The sequence below is a fragment of the Chaetodon auriga genome, chromosome 19, assembly GCF_051107435.1.
Source record: "Chaetodon auriga isolate fChaAug3 chromosome 19, fChaAug3.hap1, whole genome shotgun sequence".
Taxonomy (NCBI): Eukaryota; Metazoa; Chordata; class Actinopteri; order Chaetodontiformes; family Chaetodontidae; genus Chaetodon; species Chaetodon auriga.
The window spans coordinates 22,862,669-22,886,539 of record NC_135092.1 but is presented as its reverse complement, the minus strand read 5'-3'; the positions used below and the strand labels follow the sequence as shown (position 1 = coordinate 22,886,539).

Sequence of the window (23,871 nt, the reverse complement as noted above, 5' to 3'; positions counted from 1 at the left end):
GTATAATGAGTACTTTCACTTTAAGAATACTTTGATGTGAATATCTGTACTTTAACATTTTGAATTCAAGACTTCGGAGAGGATTTGTACACTGCAGTATAAGTACTTTTACCTCTGTATGTGTATCAGTCATGAACGTCTGTCATAATTTCAGTGATGTCATCGGCTCAGTTACTGATGTTCAGAGTTGGTCAGAGAACACAGGTGAGCTTCACACAGGTGAGCTTCACACAGGTGAGCTTCACACAGGTGAGCTTCACTCAGGTGAGCTTCACTCAGGTGAGCTTCACTCAGGTGAGCTTCACTCAGGTGCGTCACGCCCTGCTGCAGCTGCCTCCTGAATCAGTGCGTGAACAAAGGGAGGAAGGCAGCGTGTTAAAAATCAATGAGGTTTATTTGCAGTCACAAAGCTTACACTATATGTAGCAGACATCCAAACAACTCAAACAGCTACTCACTCTATGGACCCAACACATTCACATCAGGACACGAACCAAAACTGAAGGTCGAGAAACATCCGCGAGTGCTGACGTGTTAGAAATGAGCTAGTTGTCACAAACAGTTAGCAGCAACATCGGAGAGAGTAACACAAGTTGCTAATAGACTCCAGCTTCTTTTTACACTGTTCTGATTGGACCAGAGGTCGACGCAAGACTTCAGATCCTCAACCCAGACCGGATCCTTCAAGGAGCTCCATCATCATCGTCCTGTACGGTGGCACAGACCTCGGCTGTTTGAGCTCCGTCACGGCTTCGCAGCACCATGAGACACGCACACGCACACGCAAACACACACGCAAGCACACACGCAAACACACACACACACACACACACACACACACACACACACACACACACACACACCAAAAAGACTCCGCTGCAGGACCTAAAGGGGGGCAGTCCCAAAGCCTGGTCCAGGAATCCAGAGTGTAAACTAAATGGTGGACCTGCACCCGGCCTACCAGAGGGGAAACGTAGCTGTGACCACGTCGTTTACACGCCCGCCATGATCGCGGAGACAAGCAGGTGTGTGCACGACCACACCGGAACGTGTAAAGCGAAGTTCTGATGGTTTTCAGCCTCATCACTGGGTCCGTCCGGGCTCCGGGTCTGAACGCAGAGACTCAGGACGAACGTCACGAAACCCAACGCTTCTGTTTTCAGAGCGAGGAACCGAAGAGCCGATTAATCGAGGACAGGAAGTCGTTTTGCTGCTTATAGCTGTCAAATCGTAAAGTTTCTCTCTTTGGTTCTGGACTGTCGGACAAAACATTTGAATTCTGGATGATGAACTGGTTTTTATTTTAGAAACGACGAGAAAAAAATCAGCAAATACAAACAGTTTCTGCAGATGAAACAGAAAGCAGGCTGCTAGCTGCTAGCTCTGGGTTGTTAGCTGCTAGCTGTGGGTCGTTAGTTGCTAACTGTTAGCTGTGGGTCGTTAGCTGCTAGCTGTTGGTCATTAGCTGTGGGTCGTTAGCAGCTAACTGCTAGCTCTGGGTTGTTAGCTGCTAGCTGTTGGTCGTTAGTTGCTAACTGTCAGCTGTGGGTTGTTAGCTGCTAGCTGAGGGTCGTTAGCTGCTAGCTGTTAGCTGTGGCTTGTTAGCTGCTCAGTCAGTAAATACAGGAGCTACCTTCAGTCGTGTGTTGTCCTCTAATCTTTGCTTCAAATTTCTGGAGAGTTTCAGAAGTTTCCACCCAGTAAATTTATAAAATGTCAGACTATTAAAATACATCCATCACCATTCCAGAACCAGAGTTAAAGTAAGCGGATTAGAGCTCACCTGTGCTTCAGGCTACATTAGCCGCTACTAGCATAACAAACCACCTGTCTGCGGCCCTGTTGCATTGTGGGTAGTATATGAGTCTTTTTTTTTATTCCACACATTCTCCTTCATCAAAACCTGCTGCCTACATTACCCACAATGCAGCTGGACCTGCTAACGTAGCCTGTAACAGAGAGAGATTGAGCTGTTTCGTTTGAGCCGCGGATCGAAAACTTTCAGCTTTTCTTTCACAAACACGACGTTCGGACGAAGTCTCGTTTCCCAAATCGAGCGCGACGCGGCGCCAGAAAAGACGCCAGCGGGACGATGAGGCTGAAAAGCAGCAGGCGTGTCCTTTAAAGCCTGTGAGGGACGTGGTTATTTACATCGGATCAACCAGAGACTGGAGGAAAATGTACAACATGGACGCTCTGCCTCTCCCTGCCTGTTAGTGTGTTCCTCTTCCTCCTCTTCATCGCTCCCGTCGCCCCCCCTCCCCGCGCTCCCCCCGCAGACAGACAGTTGCACTAACTCACTACACTGTAAAAAGCTCAATCACACTGTTTTTTTGTGTTTCGTGTTGCCTCCACTCATCTCTGTGTTTAAAGTCGATCATTATAAACATGTTCAAAATGTTACCAAAAGAAATGTACACTGGTTTGTGTTTTCTATACAAGGCAGGCAGAAGCGGATTACTACGTTTACCGGCGCTCGTCCCCTCTCGCCCCCCCCCCCCGCCCCTCTCGCCTCGGCGGCGCTCTCTCCTTCCCGCGAGTGATTCAGAGTGCTCGGACATGCGACTCCCCCTCCCTCTGACCTCCTGACCCCTCCGCTGATTGGTCAGCCAGATGGGTCAGACCATCGCTTTAAAATAGATCTGTATATATTTATATATGTTTATATCAAAAAGGGCGGGGGCCGGGCGGGGGCCGTTCGCCGGAGTTCATCGACGATCCCGGACGTCGTGTCGGGGGGAGATGATCCCCGGGCATCCGGGCCCAGGGGGGGAGGGGGGAGGCCGATGCGGGGAGGGGCGAGGGAGGGAGGCCGAGGAGGAGCGAGGGGGGGGTGAGCTCTGTCTGCAGCGGGGTAAGACTCCTCTGTGTGGAATGTCAGCTCATCATGTCGTTGCTGTTGACGCCGTATGTCGAGTTCTTCATGCTGTCGTTGACTTCCCTCCTGAACACGGACAAGTTCTGAGTGAACCTGCAGAGACACACAGGTGAGGACAGGTGAGGACAGACAAAGACAGACAGGTGAGGACAGACAGGCGAGGACAGGCAAAGACAGACAGGTGAGGACAGACAAAGACAGATAGAGGAGGACAGGTGAGGACAGACAAAGACAGACAGGTGAGGACAGACAAAGACAGACACGAGGACAGACAAAGACAGATAGACGAGGACAGGTGAGGACAGACAAAGACAGACAGACGAGGACAGACAAAGACAGATAGGTGAGGACAGACAAAGACAGATAGACGAGGACAGGGGAGGACAGACAAAGACAGATAGACAAGGACAGGTGAGGACAGACAAAGACAGATAGACGAGGACAGGTGAGGACAGACAGACGAGGACAGGTCAGGACAGACAAAGACAGACAGGTGAGGACAGACAGACAAGGACACGTCAGGACAGACAAAGACAGACAGGTGAGGACAGACAGACAAGGACACGTCAGGACAGACAAAGACAGACAGGTGAGGACAGACAGACAAGGACACGTCAGGACAGACAAAGACAGACAGGTGAGGACAGGTTAGGACAGACAAAGACAGACGAGGACAGGTCAGGACAGGTGAGGAGAGACAAAGACAGACAGGTGGGGACAGACAGGCGAGGACAGGCAAAGACAGACAGGTGAGGACAGACAAAGACAGATAGATGAGGACAGGTGAGGACAGACAAAGACAGACAGATGAGGACAGACAAAGACAGATAGAGGAGGACAGGTGAGGACAGACAAAGACAGACAGGTGAGGACAGACAAAGACAGACACGAGGACAGACAAAGACAGATAGACGAGGACAGGTGAGGACAGACAAAGACAGACAGACGAGGACAGACAAAGACAGATAGGTGAGGACAGACAAAGACAGATAGACGAGGACAGGGGAGGACAGACAAAGACAGATAGACAAGGACAGGTGAGGACAGACAAAGACAGATAGACGAGGACAGGTGAGGACAGACAGACGAGGACAGGTCAGGACAGACAAAGACAGACAGGTGAGGACAGACAGACAAGGACACGTCAGGACAGACAAAGACAGACAGGTGAGGACAGACAGACAAGGACACGTCAGGACAGACAAAGACAGACAGACGAGGACAGGTGAGGACAGGCAAAGACAGACAGGTGAGGACAGACAGACAAGGACACGTCAGGACAGGCAAAGACAGACAGACGAGGACAGGTGAGGACAGACAAAGACAGACAGGTGAGGACAGGTTAGGACAGACAAAGACAGACGAGGACAGGTCAGGACAGGTGAGGACAGGCAAAGACAGACAGGTGAGGACAGACAGACAAGGACACGTCAGGACAGACAAAGACAGACAGGTGAGGACAGGTTAGGACAGACAAAGACAGATGAGGACAGGTCAGGACAGGTGAGGACAGACAAAGACAGACAGGTTAGGACAGGCAAAGACAGACAGACGAGGACAGGTGAGGACAGGCAAAGACACACAGGTGAGGACAGGTGAGGACAGACAGACGAGGACGGGTCAGGACAGACAAAGACAGACAGGTGAGGACAGGTTAGGACAGACAAAGACAGACGAGGACAGGTCAGGACAGGTGAGGACAGACAAAGACAGACAGGTTAGGACAGGCAAAGACAGACAGACGAGGACAGGTGAGGACAGGCAAAGACAGACAGGTGAGGACAGACAGACAAGGACACGTCAGGACAGACAAAGACAGACAGGCGAGGACAGGCAAAGACAGATAGGCGAGGACAGGTGAGGGCAGACAAAGACAGACAGGTGAGGACAGACAAAGACAGATAGATGAGGAAAGGTGAGGACAGACAAAGACAGACAGGGGAGGACAGACAAAGACAGATAGATGAGGACAGACAAAGACAGATAGACGAGGACAGGTGAGGACAAGCAAAGACAGACAGGTGGGGACAGGTGAGGACAGGCAAAGACAGATAGGTGAGGACAGGTGAGGACAGACAAAGACAGATAGATGAGGACAGGTGAGGACAGACAAAGACAGACAGATGAGGACAGACAAAGACAGATAGATGAGGACAGACAAAGACAGATAGACGAGGACAGGTGAGGACAGACAAAGACAGACAGGTGAGGACAGACAAAGACAGACACGAGGACAGACAAAGACAGATAGACGAGGACAGGTGAGGACAGACAAAGACAGACAGACGAGGACAGACAAAGACAGATAGACGAGGACAGGGGAGGACAGACAAAGACAGATAGACGAGGACAGGTGAGGACAGACAAAGACAGACAGGTGAGGACAGACAAAGACAGACACGAGGACAGACAAAGACAGATAGACGAGGACAGGTGAGGACAGACAAAGACAGACAGACGAGGACAGACAAAGACAGATAGACGAGGACAGGGGAGGACAGACAAAGACAGATAGACGAGGACAGACAAAGACAGATAGACGAGGACAGGTGAGGACAGACAAAGACAGACAGACGAGGACAGACAAAGACAGATAGGTGAGGACAGACAAAGACAGATAGACGAGGACAGGGGAGGACAGACAAAGACAGATAGACAAGGACAGGTGAGGACAGACAAAGACAGATAGACGAGGACAGGAGGGACAGACAAAGACAGATAGACGAGGACAGGTGAGGACAGACAGATGTCCACGTTTCATTTGTTCATGTCACATTCTGAGTTAAATTAAAGGTTAAAGTTTGATGAGTTCATACACAAACTTTGATCTTCTGTCTGCATTAATTAAAGGTCACAGTTTCAGTGTTTCAGGTGCGTCCTGTCTTCCACCTGTGAGACCCACCTGTCTCGATTCTTCGTTAGTAGATTTCTCTCTATTCCCTCCATCAAGTTCTCGAAACATAAGTGCATGGCCTGCTGCTTCTCTGGAGGCTGACTGTTGACGATGCTGTTCCTCAGGTCAGCAAAATACTGCAGGACACAGAGACGTGTGTGTTAATACACACACACACACACACACACACACACACACACACACACCAGGTGTCATGTTTACCTTCTCGTTGAGCAGGATGAGACCCAACAGAGGTCGAGACATTGACCACTGGTTTCTACAGTCCTCGAAGATGATGATGTTCAACACCGTCGACAGCATCTGCACAACAAACAGCACAAGTTAATGTGTCCCTGAATGCATCATGTCCCTGAATGCAACAGGTCGCTGGAACAGCATGGACTGAATGTCACATGTCCTTGAATGCAACATATCCCTGAACACAGCATGAAGGGATGCACTGATCTGATGCGTTGAGCTTCCGCTGTTACTCATCACTTCCTGCATGTGCTTCACAATAAAAGCATTGGAATGTAAAGGTGGACCTTTACTGTGAAGCTGAAAGTGTTAATATGGTTTTCTAAAACAACACTTTGTGCACATTTTGTGAAACACTGAACGTCACAGTAACGTCCATGAAGGAGGACACGTCCCGCCAACCGGCCTGCAGACAGCAGCGCGTCAGCTGATCTCTGACCTGCTGGATCATCTCTGGGTGCTGCTGCATGATGTGGAGGAAGCGATCGTCCGTCGCCATCGGAGTGGGACGCTTCTTGGTGGAGCGCGACAGCTGCTTGAACAGGTAGGTCACGATGTGGTCCAGACTGGAGCAGCAGCCCGTGCACACCATCGTGTCTGAAACGCACACACACACAGATGTAAGAAGGAGCACCCTGTGCACGTACCTCCAGTCCGAGCTTTGACCTGTGAGCGTCTTACCGAGCGCAGTGAGTCCCTCCGATATTGAAGACAGGATGTACATGACGACGTGAGGCTCCAGACTGGCGATGAAGTTCATGTGGTCTTGAGTCAGCACCTCCAGCAGAGAGTAGAAGGACTGGCTGAGCTTCGGGTAGTCCTGCAGGGACGGGGGGCGGGGGACGGGACGGGGGGCTCAGGTTAGGGTGATCAAAACCATAAATCTATCATGGACTCTGACGATCGACTGGCTGTGCAGATCAATGAGCGGACCAGTGTCAGAGGACGTACCAGTAGGTCGCTGTGGGGGATGGACAGCAGCAGTTTGATGAAGGTCTGTAAGGCGTTGTCCAGAGCGTCGTCGCCGTAGAGACGGAAGACCCCGAAGTTGACGTAGTTTCCGCTGAGCACCGCCTTCAGCATGGCGAAGCACACGCTGACCCCCTTCAGCTTCACCCCGTACACCTGGTCCTTCGGGACTTCTCCCAGAGTCAGGATACGATTTCCTGCACGAAGGAAGACGAAACGTTTCATCGCTGATTCGTCTGATACGAGTCGAATTTAAAGCTTTTACAGATCATTTAACCAAAGTTAAGACCACACATACAGGTGAGCTGTGTGTGTGTGTGTGTGTGTGTGTGTGTGTGTGTGTGTGTGTGTGTGGACTTTGACAAAAAGAAACTAAAAGACATTTGAATGAAATGAGACAAAATGTGGAAATTCAAACTTCAAAGTCAAATTTAAGAATATTTCATGACTTTTCAAAGTTTTCTGATACTGCAGGTTTTCTTCAAACAACGTGAGGTTTGAGCTCATTTAGAAACACGTCCTCCATCACGTCCTCCGTCCTCCAGAGGGCGCTCACAGCTCGGTTTCCACATTGTAAAACGTCTTTGTTTCTCCTAAAGACATCAGCCTCACAGACACAGTCCAGCTCTGATCGACACGTTAAATATAACGACTGCAGCTCATCCTGTGACGTCTTATTCTACATGTAGTGAAGTTTGTCTTCATTTAGTTTTGATCACTTTGGGCTTCCATACGTCACCAGGCAGCACGTTAACATGGAGGACACAGCAGTCTGTCCCTACCGTAGGTGGTGATCATCTTGCTGGTTTCTCTGAACAGCAGGATGCCGTTTGGTGAGGACACGTCGAACTGTAACCTCTGAGACCTACAGAGACAGAGGGACAGAGGTCAAAGACATGAAACACAGGAATGACAGAGGACAAAGACACAAAACACATGAAGGACAGAGGTCAAAGACACAAAACACAGGAAGGACAGAGGTCAAAGACACGAAACACAGGAAGGACAGAGGACAAAGACACAAAACACATGAAGGACAGAGGTCAAAGACACAAAACACATGAAGGACAGAGGTCAAAGACACGAAACACAGGAAGGACAGAGGACAAAGACACAAAACACATGAAGGACAGAGGTCAAAGACACAAAACACAGGAAGGACAGAGGACAAAGACACAAAACACATGAAGGACAGAGGTCAAAGACACGAAACACAGGAAGGACAGAGGACAAAGACACAAAACACAGGAAGGACAGAGGACAAAGACACAAAACACAGGAAGGACAGAGGACAAAGACACAAAACACATGAAGGACAGAGGTCAAAGACACGAAACACAGGAAGGACAGAGGACAAAGACACAAAACACATGAAGGACAGAGGACAAAGACACAAAACACATGAAGGACAGAGGACAAAGACACAAAACACATGAAGGACAGAGGACAAAGACACAAAACACATGAAGGACAGAGGACAAAGACACAAAACACATGAAGGACAGAGGTCAAAGACAAAACACATGAAGGACAGAGGACAAAGACACAAAACACATAAAGGACAGAGGACAAAGACACAAAACACATGAAGGACAGAGGTCAAAGACACGAAACACAGGAAGGACAGAGGACAAAGACACAAAACACATGAAGGACAGAGGACAAAGACACAAAACACATAAAGGACAGAGGACAAAGACACAAAACACATGAAGGACAGAGGACAAAGACACAAAACACATGAAGGACAGAGGTCAAAGACAAAACACATGAAGGACAGAGGTCAAAGACACGAAACACAGGAAGGACAGAGGACAAAGACACAAAACACATGAAGGACAGAGGACAAAGACACAAAACACATGAAGGACAGAGGACAAAGACACAAAACACATGAAGGACAGAGGACAAAGACACGAAACAGGAAGGACAAAGACACAAGACACACCAGAGACAAACCCTGAGGGTCACACAGAAGAGATGTCTCACTCTGAACGTGAAAACTCTGCTGTTAAAACAAACTCGTTTATGCTGTTCTGACAGCTGTCAGTCAAAAACCTGACCAATCACTGGACTTCGTGATGACAGATCTTTGATGCACTGATGAATCCACCTGCTGTCCAACTGCTCAGCAGCAGATGTTGTGGCCATATTTATGGAGCGCGGGCAGCGTCCCCATTCGCTGCTGTTCCTCCACCCACAGGTCAAACCCGACCTTCTAAAGTTTGAGATGTGATGGTGTAACAGCTGAACAGGTAACACCTGCACACCGAGCACATTTACCTGTTGTGAACCAGCTCGGCCATGAGCTTGAGGACGGGCGTGGTGCATGCTGGGTCGTGGTACCAGAGCTCGATGGCTCGCTGCAGAATGGGCATGTAGGCTGGATATCTGCGGGGGGGTTAAAGACCTTCACCATGAACAATGAACTTCTCAGCTTCAGTCTCCTGTCAGACAGATCTGAGGTCAGTCAGCTGGAAGGATACATCCAGTCGAACAGCATCATGAAGCTCGTCTTGGCGTTGAAGGCGAACGCGATGCCTCGAAGGTCTCGGACCAAACCCACCAAAGTCCTCTACAGGAAACAGCAGAAGAAGAAACCCGTCAGAATAAAACACGCGTCCGAGAAGAGATGAAAACGACTTCCTGATCTGTTTCAGTGGACCAGCGTGGTTTACAAAGAGTGTGTGTGTGTGTGTGTGTGTGTGTGTGCTCGTGCATGCGTCACCTTGGCCTCCTGCTCGTTGAAGGTGTTTGTACTCAGCATCTGAGCGACAGCTTCGAACGCAGCCGTCAGAGGCAGCATGAACTGTTCGAACTGGTCCTCGTCCTCTCCTGCACAGACACACAGACATGACGCTCAGTTCACTCACTCACTCACTCACTCACTCACTCCATCGCCCCTCGTGCTCGCCGTAACGTGTCATATGACGCCTGCTCGCCGGCTTCACCTCACCTCGGACAGAGCAACGAGGCCTGACAGCGTTTACTTCCTGCAAACTCTGACCAATCAGCAAACAGCCTGAGCCACACCCACGGCCTGCCTGTCTGTGGTCAGTGTCAATAAAGTCTTATCTTAGACTTGACGTAATTCTGGCGTCGTGATCAGTTTCACGTCCCTGAACAGACAAACACATCAGCTCCTCTGGAACACGTCTTCATCGCTCTGACAGTCTCACAGCGTCCAGAGCAGCAGCCAATGAAACGTGTGTTTACCTAAATCCACCATCAGCAGGCGTCCCAGTGCCGTGTAGAAGGTGGTCCGACAGCGCATGTCGCTCAGGTTCGACTGGTTGTTGACTCCCAGGAAGGAGAAGTGCTCGCTCTGACGGAGACACGGATGTTAAAAACGGCTCGTCTGGAATAAGAAGTGTGTTTAGGACGCGCGAGGCGTCAGGTCGAACTCACCGTGTGGTTATTCAACATGAACTGGACCGCGCTGAGCTTCACCAGCTTCCTCACGCTGCTGTACGTGAACCAACAGGAAGTCAAGGAGAACACTCAAACGTGCTGCGTTCAAGGTCCAGCTTACTGTCAGACCTGAAAACTAAAGCGTGACGAAGGTGGAGGAGAGAAAACCTGTGGCGGTGTTTTATTAAAATAATGTAAAAAATCACTCTGAACTGGCCTCTCTGCATCATGAGTACTTCTACTTTTGGTACTTTAAATATATTTTGATTTCCTTGAATGCAGGACTTTTCTACTTGAGAGGATGTGAGTACTCCTCCTCCTCCTCCTCCTCCTCCTCCTCCTCCTCTGTACACTGAGTGGACGCACACGAGCGTGCAGGTTCAGGTAAATCAAGGATATCCTAAAGACAGGTCGTTCAGTAGTTGGAGCGTCTTGGAGGTGATTGGTTCACACTGGCCCCAGTACTTCAAGTTTGTGATGCTGAAAGACAGAAAAGATGTTCACGGCGACGTCGTGTCTTTGTCTCTGTTTGTGTGGACACACACACCTTTGACTGACAGAGCATGAACAAGTATTCAACGTCTGATGATGAATGAAAATAAACGTTACTCACATTTTCCCGATAAAGACACTGAGTACCATCGTCTCGTCATTCAACCCCAGAACTTCTGATAGTCGTCGATAAAGCTGCAACGATCACAAACACACAGTTGCGTCAGCGTGCTGAACACACGCGCACACACACACACACACTCATGTTATCAGAGGACAGTGATGAGCTGCTTTGGTTCCACTCGTCCATCAGACTCTTTGACCTGCAGACGCTCTTCAGCTGAAGCGCTGAGCTGCAGCTGGAGGGACTGAACTGTGTTTTTCACAGACATCAGGTGGATCTGAGAGGACTGATGGACGGGATCCAGAGGAGCAGCTGACCTCCAGTGAAACACATCTGTCAGCTCTTCGTACGTCAGCGTGGACTCAGCAGAGACACAGGAAGCACGAGGAGACGGGCGTGCAGATAGAGATCTGGAGGGTTAAGCTAACAGGAAACGGGCCGACGGCGCCTCTAATGCTGCTGATCATGTCGACTGTACTGAGTGAACACACTTGAACCTGCAGCTCCTCGTGACCTCAGACTTTAAGAACCTGTGAGGTTCTGGTTCTGGTTCTGCTTGTGTTTGCACTGTTTGAGCATCTTTAGCATGTTTACAGGAGGACTACGATCAGGTCTTTGGAGCATCCCGGTTGCGTGCTGCATATGTAAACATCATAATCCGGATTTAGAAACTTGGTCCATGTCCTGGTTTGGTATCATCTCCTAAGAAGTATCCAAATTCACTCAGAGGACTGGTCCTCTAAAGCTGGAGAGAACAGAGAACATCTCACACTGGTCCATCGTATTCTGGCTCCAGCAGCTCTGCGTACAGAGTTTCTGCTGTTAGTGACTGTGAGGTTTTTGGGAAATCTGCCGGTCTGATTCTACTTCTGCGATGAACCTGAGGGGTCGGGGAGCGAACACCAAACCAGAGGGTCACGTGTCTACAGCTTCTACGGTGGAACACTTATCTGGGACGTCACATTTTGCAGTTTCTGCTCGGAACAAAGAGAAACAGTTGGTCGGTCAGCACGAACCGCCGCACCGTCCAACACGTCCAGCCAACAATGAAAACACACCAGTGGAAGCAGACTGAGACTGTGTGTCTGTAGAAAGTGCTGCAGTCAGCGCCCAGGACAAAAGACCTGCTCAGCCCCACCAACGTGGCCCCCGCTAACAGGGTTCCTGACGGCGGGGGGGCAGCAGGCTGTGAAGCCAGGCCAGGGTTAATTCAACACGGCGGACACAGTCAGCGACTCTCAACAGCAGCACGCTGAAAGGTTGTGTTTACCTTTGATGATTTCTGCACCTGATCACCGATGTAGATCTTTCTGAACTGCTCGAAGAAGCTGAGCATGGCCAGCTCCAGCCTCTCGTTGCCGGCCTGAGCGAGCCGAGAGTCGGTCAGGTTCATCAGCTGGAGCACCCTGAAGACATGAAGTCAGTTCTTCAGTTACAGCAGAACACTGAACAAACATCCATCCCACGTCAGACAGACATGTCCACCATGTAGAGCGACTTCATCAGCATGTCAATGATCTAAATCTGCGTCTAGAACATGTGGAGTCCCACAGGGCAGCGTTCTGGGCCTCTGCCTGGAGTCTAAGTCAATGCTGAAAATGTGCTTTTCTTTGCTGATGACTCCACTTTGGTGTTGAATAAGATTCATATGGCCAGAACTCACTTTTACCTCGGAAAATAAAAGCATGAAAAAACTTTTCCAAACCAGCGAGATAAACTTCTAAAAACTTCTGTTTCTCTGGGTATCATGATGTTTTCAGGGTCTTTAACTGGATGACTCTCTTACGTTCTTGAGTTCTTACCGACAGACTAACTCTCCGTCCATGGCGTCCTGCTCATCTGTGCTCGCAAACGACACCCGCCCACCGATTACGGCGCCGATTATATAGACCAACCACGTCAACCGACCTGCAGAGGGAGGAAGGTAACGTTAGTGTGACGTTTCCGTCCTAAAAACAAAATCAGTTTCAGGTCATCTGCTAACCGAGCAGCCACAACGCGACTTCTACCAAAAGCTGAAGGAACTAAAGTGGGCAGTAACTCAGTGGATCACGTCTGCATTATTTCTAAAGTATAATTAAAGCATTTGCTACAAAAGCTGAAAAACATTGTTTGTCATATCATGTCAAACAATAATCAGAACCAGAAAGTTTCCAAATACAATCAATTATCAGTTCATGTCCCTTGGAGCGGTGCTCGTACCCTCCTGCACGGTGATGTCAGCGGCGCTGGAGTTGGTGGACTGTAGCAGCTCCTGGTAGGTCTGAGCCGCCTGGTCGAACAGCTGGACCAGCAGAGCACAAGTCTTCTCGTACTCACACCTCCCGATGGTGGATAACTGGTCTAACTGCTGCTGGACCAGGCCGGCGTCGTCCAGGGGGTCTTCTAAACCATCTCTGTGGAGTCAACACGTCGCACATTTGTTTAGTTGGCGTCTTCTGGAGCTCTGACAAACACGTTCGCTCTAACCCTAACCCTGCATGTTCACATCCACGTTTACTGTCTTTGCTGATGCATTGCTTTGAATATGAAGACAGAGCGAGCAGCAAGCTAGCTTAGCTTAGCATAAAGACAGGAAACGGGGGAACAGCTAGCCTGACTCAGCACTCTAAAGCTGACTGATAACACGTCACATCGTTTGCTTGATTCACTCAGACTGAAAGTCTTGTTGTTGCAGTGAGGTTGCTATGAGTTGTGTGACCAGCAACTCCCCAAAAAACTACAACCCATGACTTGAGAGAGTAATCGAGTACACAGAGACAGAAGATGATGATCTGACTGAACATCTTGAACTGGTTCAAACTGGTTCAAACTGGCTCAAGCTGCTGGTCCCGACCTGAGGATGACGTGGACCGACTCCAGCCGTGACGTGATGTAGGCCTTGGTGACCTCTGGGGTGTAGGTCTCCAGCAGATGAGGCTCGGTGGCTTTGACGTAAGGGACCGATGCCGCAAGGCGCTGCCATAGACTCAGCAGGTAGTGAACACTGTTGGGGGCAAACTCCCAGTGCTGACACACAGGAGGAGGCGCACAGGTGACAGGTGAGCACTGACGACTACCTGAGTTCATCTTACTTTCACTTCAATCCTAAAAGCCTTCCATGAGGGTGAACCGCTGAAAGAGCACAGGTATGAACACTCACCTGCAGACTGGTGACGGTGAAGTTGGCTATGAGGCGAATAACTTCGGGGTAGTTTTCTACTTTGACCAGCTCCCCCAGCTGGTAGTTACTCTTCAGCCTCGCCAGCAGACGACAGAACTCGTGGTAGTTATTCGGATCGGGCAAACACTGAAACACACACGGACCGCGTCAAACACACAGAGGGACAAAAGTGTGTGAAGCAGGTGTGTGTGAGGCAGGTGTGTGACTGACCTGTGGGTTTGCTAGTATCCTCTTAACTCCGTCCACCAAATGTGAAAGAAACTTTGCTCGCTCTGCGTTGTTGAAGAGAGACCTCCTGACGGAGGCGATCTGAACTAGACACGACAACACCTGCCACACAAACACAGTCGCTGTCAAACAGGAGGCGTCACACCTCAGTCTGCACGTGCTGTCGCGACATCGAGAACATCACACTTACCAATGGGGAGAGGGATGGAGGGATGGAATGATATAAATTGAAAAAGAGCTGCAGAGTGGAGGAATCGAGAAACGCTGCAAGAAAGAAAGCAAACAGAAGAACTCGTCAGCAGAAGCTTCACGACCGTTTCCACCGACGACGAGTCTTCCTTTGGTCCACAAACGTCAGGAAATGGTGAAAAACAGCTCTAATGTCCTAAAGGGATCTCTTTAACAGTCTTATTTGTCAAACCAACAGTCCAAAGAGCCGAACACTGGATCCAGGACTTGAGCACATGCAGATACCTGATCTCCATGACGTGGGGATCTGAACGGTGCAGAGGTCGTCCGACGACTCGTCTGTGGAAGTTCCTATAAAGTCGTAGTTGAGGCAATTGTAGCTGAGCTTGAGCAGCTGCATCAGCAGACCGTGCTGAGACTCATCGTTCAGGTTCAGGTTCTTCCCCGAAGCCTGAAAACAAACAGACGTTCAGCAACACGTTCTCTGTCCGAGCTTATGTCTTTAAAGTCCATCAAATCCTGATCTGCTGTTTATTCTGTCATAGTGTCATAAACGGACGTGATCCACAGACGGTTACAGGAGGTCACGCTCTGTCAGCAATTAAGCTTTAAAACGTCTGCTGAGTGGAATTATTTTAATAGGACAGTGAGAGCAGCTCAGCGGCGGCTCGGGATTTAGTCAGGTGGTAGAATCAGCTGCTCTCTGCACGACACAATGAGACAATCCTTTAATCTGAAAGTGGGACTAAAACTCTTCTTTGATAAGACAGCAGGCAGCTATCAAACCGTCAAACACAGCTCCCTGAAGATCTGATCAGGACGTCCTGATTCTGTTTTTTTAACAGCACTGAATGTGACTTCAGGTTGCACTTAATTAAATAAAGCAATTCACGTTGTTTAGCTGTTTAAAATGTTCATAAAACATAATATTTAAATTATTTACTGTAAATCTGTCAGAATGAATGAGGAACAGTAATAACTCAGTATTAATATGGATCGTTTCAAGAGCGTATGAGTTACAGTCAGAGATGCTTTTATTTTGAAGTTGAAAGGAAGTAACCCACCCTGCACTATGTGAATGTGAGTGGACGGATGTGAAGTCAGTTTGTTTACTTTCTGCTCAGTGAAAAAATGTTCCATCAAGTAAACAATGATCCTGATTTAACACCCGATTGATCAGAGTGTGATTGATCGGACTGTGGTTGATGGTTGATCTTCATCGTTTTGTTTGATGGTTGCCACGGAAACAGCCGTACCTGCTTGAGGAGGTTGCAGGAGAGCGTGAAGATGTCGAAGAGGGAGGAATCTCTGAACGAGGATGCGATCTTCCTATGTTTGGTCAGGGGATGCGTCGTGTCCGCCTGAGGAGGAAACAGACGGCGTTTTAACACGACGCCCAGACAGAGGAGACGACAGGACGCCGCAGAGAAGACGCCAACCTACCTGATTGATCTCATTCGTCAGCTGCGACAGGATGGTGACCCCTATGATGCAGTGTTCAACGCTATCCTGTAAACACACCACACACACACGTCAGTGACGAGCTTAGACACACATGTACACACACACAAGCGCGCCCGTACACACACACACACACACACACACGCACCTGTAGAAAGCGTGTGACATCAGCGATGACGTTCCTGAAGACGTAGTCATCCTTCTGACAGTCGAACCATCCCAGCTTGGTGATCCTGGCGTACAGCTGGATCAAAGCTTGGGTCACAAATGCCGCCAACTTCGGCCGCGTGGCCAGATAATTCAGCACATAGTTCCCTGAACGCCACAGAACAACGACAGCGTGACGAGAGCGAACGCACACCTGAGCACTCGTTCTAACAGCTTACAGTGAACTGTGACTCTGTTAACACGCTGCGCTCAGCTGCCCACTTCCTGTTGAAGAGCAGGAACAGCTGAATGAGCTGTGACACACAGCGACATGACGGAGGACAAACAGAATGTGGAGATTTCCGTCTGAGGCTGACGGTGCTGCAGGATCGGGTCATTTCTAATTTCATTAACTTTATTCTACGACACGATTAAACAACGCTGAGCAACAGGAAGTGACCGACGGACCAACAGCCTGCTGAACATGCAGCTCTGTTCAGCCACTGAAAAGGTGGAGAGGGAGCTGCTGCTCCACCTGCTTGTCATTTATTAACACCTTCAGGTTCCTCGGTGTACAACCAGAGCAGGTTAATAATCACATGGAATGAAGAAACTGCAGGCCGCTGAGAAGAAAGACAGAACGGCCCCGTCACTCGACCTTCAGACGGTCGAGGGGTCTTTCAGGTTCGTGGCGTCTTTTGGCGTCCAGCTGTCTGTCTGATCAATGACAGTCAGTCATATCTTATGCAAGGTTCCCCATGTTCATTTTTTGGAGCAGACTGGCTCACATTTCCTGTTATTGTGGATTTCTTTGTTAGTCAAACTAAATTCTGTGTGTTCAACCAGGCTGAACGTCTGAGGATTAAGAGGCTCCACGTGGACGCCACTAAAGAACCTGGACATTCAGCATCCGCCCTCAGTTCTCCCACCGAGCCCGATTCAGAGGCCGTGAGAGAACTCAGAGCGTGATGGAGGCTCTGCTGGCCGACAGACGGAGATACTCACGGATGTCGATTCGTTGTTCGAGGGGCAGAGGGTTGCTGGTTCGAGACACCAGTTTAGACAAACAGGTGGCCGCAAGCAGCTGAGAGTACGATGACTGACGAGAGAGGAAACACAGCACGTTAGAAGAACACCACGTTTGACATCCGTCTTATGAACATTTTCAGTTTGTTGAGCAAAGGAAAAGGAACTAATGAAGCCTCTGTGTCTACTGCTGTTTTCTGAGTGGTATCTAACACGTGTACTTCACTCTCACAGTACACAGTGAACTTCAGCTCAATGAAATGTTTCAGCAGCTGTTCAAAGACTCCACAGAGGTTTCATCCAGACCACAGAGATGTTTCTGATCTTCTACCATCCTGCTTTACGTCATTACGTAAATGAGTCACAGTAAAACTCTTCAAGTCGTGAAGTACTTTCCGGCAGAACATGCAGACTTTTACTGTGAAGGACATCATCATCATCATCATCATCATCATCATCATCATCATCAAATCACGTTTCCTCACATAAAGCTGAGCCCATCCATCCCACAGTGAAGTGGAGCTCTGATACTCAGCTGATACTGAAAATACTGGATCAGTGTACTCCTACTACTTATACTCCAATGCTACTTCTCTAACTGCTGCATTATGAGCTCATAAGGTTTGTGTCACTGTGCTAATAATCCAGTACTGTAACAGACACACAGGAGCTGTCACAGCTGGCTGGTGATACTGCAGTACTTCTCCTGGAGTACAGTACTGAATACTGAGGATTTGTGTGGTGAGGAGCGCTGGACTCACGCTGCCTCTCTCCAGCAGAAGCTGACATTTGCTGAGACAGTCGGGGCTGTTGGTGAACTCCACCAGAGCCTTCTCTGCCTGGTGTCGGACGGCGGTGTCGGTGGTCTCGTACAGCTGCTTACACAGGATCTCCAGCTGGGCAAGGCCCTAGATAAGCAGAGAGGAGGAAGACGGCGGCTTATCAGTGACCCACAGGCCAGCAAGCACAAGAAGAAGAGACAGCAATCACATGATCTCACCAACTGGTTCATCTGACCAACAGTCAAAAAACACAAACATGCTTACTACAGAAGACAAAAAATGTTGCACAGACACGAGACGCTGCACTCATTGATTATTCGCCCGATGCTCTCAGCTCAGGCTATTTTGGAAAAACGTGAAAATTAAAGTGCCAAAAAAATGTGAGAAATGCTCGTCAGAGGTCAACGTGACGTCCTCTTTTGTCCAAAACCCAAAGACACTTTGTTTACTGTTATAAATGAAGAAGAAAAGCAGCCAATCCAGACGTTTAAGAGGCGGAACGAGGAAACGTTTGAAATGAAAACAACTGAAATTATTCATTATGAAAATAATCAATAATAATCGACTGCTTTCCATCATCAACGACTGGTCGATTTATTGATCAGACACGTCCGTTCACTTCATGTGTGACTGTGAGGAAGGTTAGAGCCTCCTCATCCTCCACACGTCCGTGTTCAGTCACATGATTCACGGATGCCATCGTTTGTTTCTGAACATCCAATGAAACACGAGCTCGTTCTCATACATGTCCACATTCAGGGCGGAGGGCCAGACGTTTACTCATACATTTATTGATATCAAGTTCATTCATGTGGCCGGCAGGAAAAGTGCCGAGTCATGCTTAGTCACGGGCACTGATGCATTCAAAATGGAGGCACCGGCGGGTTAAAGGACAGGTGGAGGAGGTGGCGGGTGGGGGCCGTGGAGGAGCACTCATCGGCGTGTGCAGAGTCAGCGCATTTGAGGGGAGGTGAGCACAGGTGAGCAGGAGCAGCATCATCTGCAGCAGGTACGACGGAGCGTCGCGTCACGCCCGTGAAGCTCTGCTGGCCTCAGATAAGAGCTCAGCACCAAACGCCGTCTGCTCGCCTGCCATCTGCTGCACCTGATGGAGCCAAACTCACAGAGCTTCATCAGCCCGAGCTGTAAGACATCCAGAGGTGGAGCTCAGAGGTGGAGCTCAGAGGTGGAGCCACGCTACAGCAGATCAGATCAGTCTAAAAAAGAAAAAAGAGTCTCACCTCGGCTTCTACACGTTCGACCGTTTGTCTGGTTTTGTAAAGGTGCTTCACCTCACGAACGCATGACTCAGCATTCAGCCTCCACATGAAACACTGAATATTCAGAAACAGGGAGCAGATCAAAGTGTTTATTGATCATTAGTCTGTTTCCGTGCAGCTTTTCAAATGTTCAATCAATCAAAGTTTGCTGCGTTTCACTCGTCTGCCTGAGTGAACGACGCTCGTGTTCAGCTGCAGTTGATTATTCATCGAACGGTTTGTTAACAGACCAACATAACGAGGAACAAAACGTGTGAACGGATTCAGAAACACGATTCTTCACCTGTACGATCTGCACACTGATAATGTACAAAGTTCTGACATCTGAGAGCCTGGAAACATCAAACGTTTGGAAGTTTCACTTAAAAAATGGTGTTTTTACTTCGACAGCTAACCATTACTGCCACTGTGGGTCAACTGTGAAAGACACAGAGACACTGATCAGCGTCCTCATCTGAACATGAAGGAAAACACGAGGATCAATGATTCTACCGACGAAGATCATCTCCATGTGATTCTGCACTGCTCCACAGTGACAGTGAAAGTATTAAAATCAGACATGTTGAGTCCTGACCGGCTGCTGTAGCTTCTGCACACCAGCAGACGTCACTGTGTTTGCATCTGAAGCTCAGACGCTTCAAATGTGCTTCAACACAAACAGAAAGAAAAGCTTCATCCGTCCATCACGACGTGACAGAGAGCAGAGAAGAACAGGAAGTGATCCCACAACAGAATATCTGACACTAAAACCACTGATCGAATTTTACACAACTGAATGCCGTCAACACCGAAACAAAACAGGAAGTGATCACCCGATCTGATCATAAACTGACCTGAAATCAGCTCAAAGTCAATATGTTTAATGTTCCTCCTCATCAGCTTCATTGATTTCTGTAAATATCTCTCATTGTGAGTCTGATGCAGCAACACGTTTCACAGACTGAAAGATGTGGAACGCTCCAAAAACACCTGTTTGGATCATTCCACAGGTAAACAGGTTGATTGGTGACAGGTGAGAGGATCATGATTGGGTATGAAAGGGGCATCCTGGGAAGACTCAGTCGATCACAGAGGATGGAGCGAGTTCACCACTTTGAACACATGAAGGATGAAGGAGATGAACACATGAACTAATTGATTAATACCACTGATAGAGAACTGGCATCAATTTCAATAACAGTGAATCGTTTTAGTTATTTTTCAAGTAAATGTGTCGTTTGCAGCTTCTGAAATTTCTTGATTTTCACAGTAACTTGAATATCTTCAGTTTCCTGAGCTGCTGGTTGGATAAAAGAAGACATTTGAAGACGCCACCTTTAAAACTCTGACAAGTCATGATGTGAAAAATGTGATTTTTCAGTTTTCCGATGTTTTACAGAACAAATAATGGACTGACAGAGAAAACAATCAGCAGACTAACTGATAATAAAATCAGTCTGTAGCTGCATTTAAGTCAGTTAATGTCATCCTTCACTGCGATGCTTTGATGATCCTTAAATACAGTAAAAACCTGTTAAAAACATAAAAAAAAGGATGTAAATGATGACCTTATTGAAGAGTATCTTTAACAATCACATCACGACCTTTTCTTTGGAGCTCATGTGACAAACCATTATAATCCAGCTCGTTTGGCTCGGGTCCAGAGGCTCGGTGTCAATGTCAGCGCTGCAGCCTCCATGCTGCCCAGCTCGGTGCGGCTGCTCCGCGGCCAGCATGGAGGCTAAAGCTGCTCATGTTCTCCACGACTGCGGTCAAGAGTCCGATCAGTTCACCTGACGTCCAAACTGCTTCAGTCCGGGACGTTATGGATGCTCAAATAAAGTTACTGCTCTCAATAATCCCTCGTAGCTGCCGCATTCAAAGCTACACAACAGCACAAGCTAGCAGTGCAACAATAACAGGGCGCCTGAAGTTAGCTTTCACACTGAACTGTGAGGGCTTTCTGGGAACATCATGGAGGAGCACCCGGTAACTGAGGGAAACGTGAGCAGGACAGAAAATTCTCGTAGTTTAACTGGAATCGATGCATCTTGTCGGCTGTGTGCGGCAGTTATTTCCAAACATGTGTCCAGTGCGGACCGTGGAGCAGCTAGCTTACAGCAGGCTAGCTAAACAAAACAGCACTGCTTAGTTACGCACAATAACAACACGGAGGTAAATCATTCGGCGCCCTCGGGTCAACGCTTTCGATATCCGACACGGTGACAGCGGCCACCGCCATGGAGCCGCTTTTCCAGCCAAACTCTGACACCGACCGAATCATGTTTTCAAACGGACTCGGGCGGGAGAAGTTGACGTTTGGGCTGAAGCTAACGTTAGCATAGCTAGCTAGAGGGTCGGCTACCTTCAGCACAACAGAACCACAAATAAATAAATTTCGACCTTTGGACGCAAAGTGTTGCAGAATAAACCAAAGTGTTGGTTGTTAACATGAGTAACGTCCAGGCTGTGAGGCTCACTGGCGCCAAACTGACAGTGGACCAGCTCGTGTTAGCCTGACAGGTACTCGTCCGCGGCCACCCGTTTGTTTTATTGTTTACTTCAGTGAAATCCGCCGATAAAACGCGCCGTTGTGCCCGCGACGGTGTGCGTTCAAAGGACACGAACAACGGGGACAATACGGGGCAAAACCCAGAGGCTCGCTGGCTTTTGTTTTCGGTTTCGAGCCTGAAATCAGCCTCGCAGCTAACACAAGCTAACTGCAAGAAGCCAGCCCGAGCAATGACAGCAGGCCACAAGTCAACACAGCAGCCACATCCTTTCTTTTACCGCCGACAGCCTAAACGCTGCCGCCTCCTGCGCGCAGCGGCCTCACACAGGCTCCGCGCCGGGGCCGCAGCGCCCGAATCCGCCGTCACACTCATTTTCACGCTCGAGGATAAACTGTCGGTTACAAAAACATGAAACCTCTGCTTACCTGCACATGATCCGCCATTTTTCTCCATTTCATGCACCTCTCACTCCCCCGCTTATGGGTATGGAAAGTGACAACAGCGCCCCTGCTGGCGGCCCCTCGGCGCTGCACGGCTCATTCATTTCAGGCTGCTGACACGAGGCTTACCTGTGAACACCTCAGAGGGTGTAATACTCACAACAACACACCACAATCAGTGACACACTGGGAACACGCCACGATGAATATTTGTAAATGACAAAAGGACGACTTCGTTCATAAACATGGCACCAACTATCAGCTATGTTCAGCATCAATTAATCTGCTGATTATTTGTTAAATGATTGATGAAAGTCGACAAAATGTTAGAAAATAGTCACCTAAAAAAATCCCACTATATTTCCTCCACATGTCTTGTTTTCTGATATTGGATGCATAAAATCCTTTTTTTTTTAAATTGATGCCATACTGATGTAAATGTCACAGCATCAGCAGAAGTACAAAAACATATGTACAGTAATCTTCAAAGAAAACAATCTTAAAAAACTTAAAGGAATATAATGTTGTAATTGAGGTATTTCCATCCCTTTTCCTTCCCTCAACGTCTGTCCTTTTGTTCTCTGCAAGCTGCTTTCATGTGTACCTCTGAGCTTGTGATGACAGAAGACAATAACATGGTCACTGAGCTTCTCTAAAACTAATATTATTAAAATCAAGATGGAAAAAAAAAATACAGAAATCCATTTTAAAACAATTCGCAGAAGTCCTCCACAACAAGTTTCATATTGTATTGTCATATTTTGTGAAGCTGATATCAAATCATGACACTTTTTTTTGCTGTAGATTTTTAGAACATTTCCACTTTTCAAGATGGTCAAATAGTTTTGGAATATTTATGCAAGATGGGTTGAATATCTGCCGGTAAAATATGATCTAATATAGTAAAAAATCGAAAAAGATAATAAGAATTGAGGAGTTTACCACACTGCTTATTTTTAGTATTCCTTTTCTCACTTGTCTTTTTAAATTATTGTTTGTTCTATAGTTTTGTTATAACATTAGATTCTTTATTTGGCTTCATAATGTGCGTGAATTGTTTGGTTTTCTCTGTATTTTCTTTGTGTTGCAGTGAACTGACATCATGTTCTCCAGAAGCTCATCTGAGAAATCACCTGTTTTAGTGAGATTATTGTCTCTGAAGCTTCAACTCATTCTGCTTTCACTGAATCTCATGTTGTCACGTTTCTCTCCGCCACCAGAGGGCGACACGTTGTTTTCCCTGCAGCAGCGTGCGCTTCTTGTTCCGGAAGTAGAGAGAAACTGAAAGCGCGTAAGCAGGAAGTTCCCATTCAAACAGAGTCTTTGAATGTGAACACAAAGCAGACGTGAAAATGCTCGTTCGTCCGCTTCAGCAAACACACAAATAACAAACAGAAACGTCTTATTTCAGTGACTCTTCAACGACGCGATGATCGCGCGGTGTTCGCGGCGAACAGCAGAACGTCGGAGCGGCCTGTATCCGTGGTGCGTTTCAGTGCTCCTCGGAAAAAATGCAGCTGTGACACATGTACATGCGGCACCGCCTCCACAGACATGCGCTCCTCGGGTGGAGCAGTCGGCTGCGATGGAGACCGTTAAGCAGGTTTTTCTTCGATTGTTTCGAGAAAAATCGGCTGA

At 48.3% G+C, this 23,871-nt stretch overlaps 1 protein-coding gene across 1 annotated transcript; it reads right to left on the bottom strand.

Moving 5' to 3' along the window:
• Positions 1-375: 375 nt before the first annotated feature.
• xpo7 (exportin 7) lies at positions 376-22,270 on the bottom strand. Its single transcript, XM_076757942.1, has 28 exons — positions 22,219-22,270; positions 18,001-18,147; positions 17,219-17,312; positions 16,215-16,381; positions 16,049-16,114; positions 15,862-15,966; positions 14,891-15,056; positions 14,607-14,680; positions 14,399-14,518; positions 14,168-14,314; positions 13,862-14,034; positions 13,228-13,421; positions 12,828-12,933; positions 12,296-12,431; positions 11,023-11,096; positions 10,809-10,889; positions 10,407-10,470; positions 10,215-10,323; positions 9,727-9,833; positions 9,485-9,573; positions 9,282-9,389; positions 7,781-7,863; positions 6,981-7,195; positions 6,711-6,849; positions 6,469-6,626; positions 5,994-6,092; positions 5,781-5,908; positions 376-2,971 (listed from the first exon to the last, which is right to left on the bottom strand). Exons 1-28 carry the CDS (start codon positions 22,249-22,251, stop codon positions 2,878-2,880), a joined length of 3,276 nt encoding a protein of 1,091 aa, XP_076614057.1. The 5' UTR covers positions 22,252-22,270; the 3' UTR covers positions 376-2,877.
• Between the last annotated feature and the right edge of the window lie 1,601 nt (positions 22,271-23,871).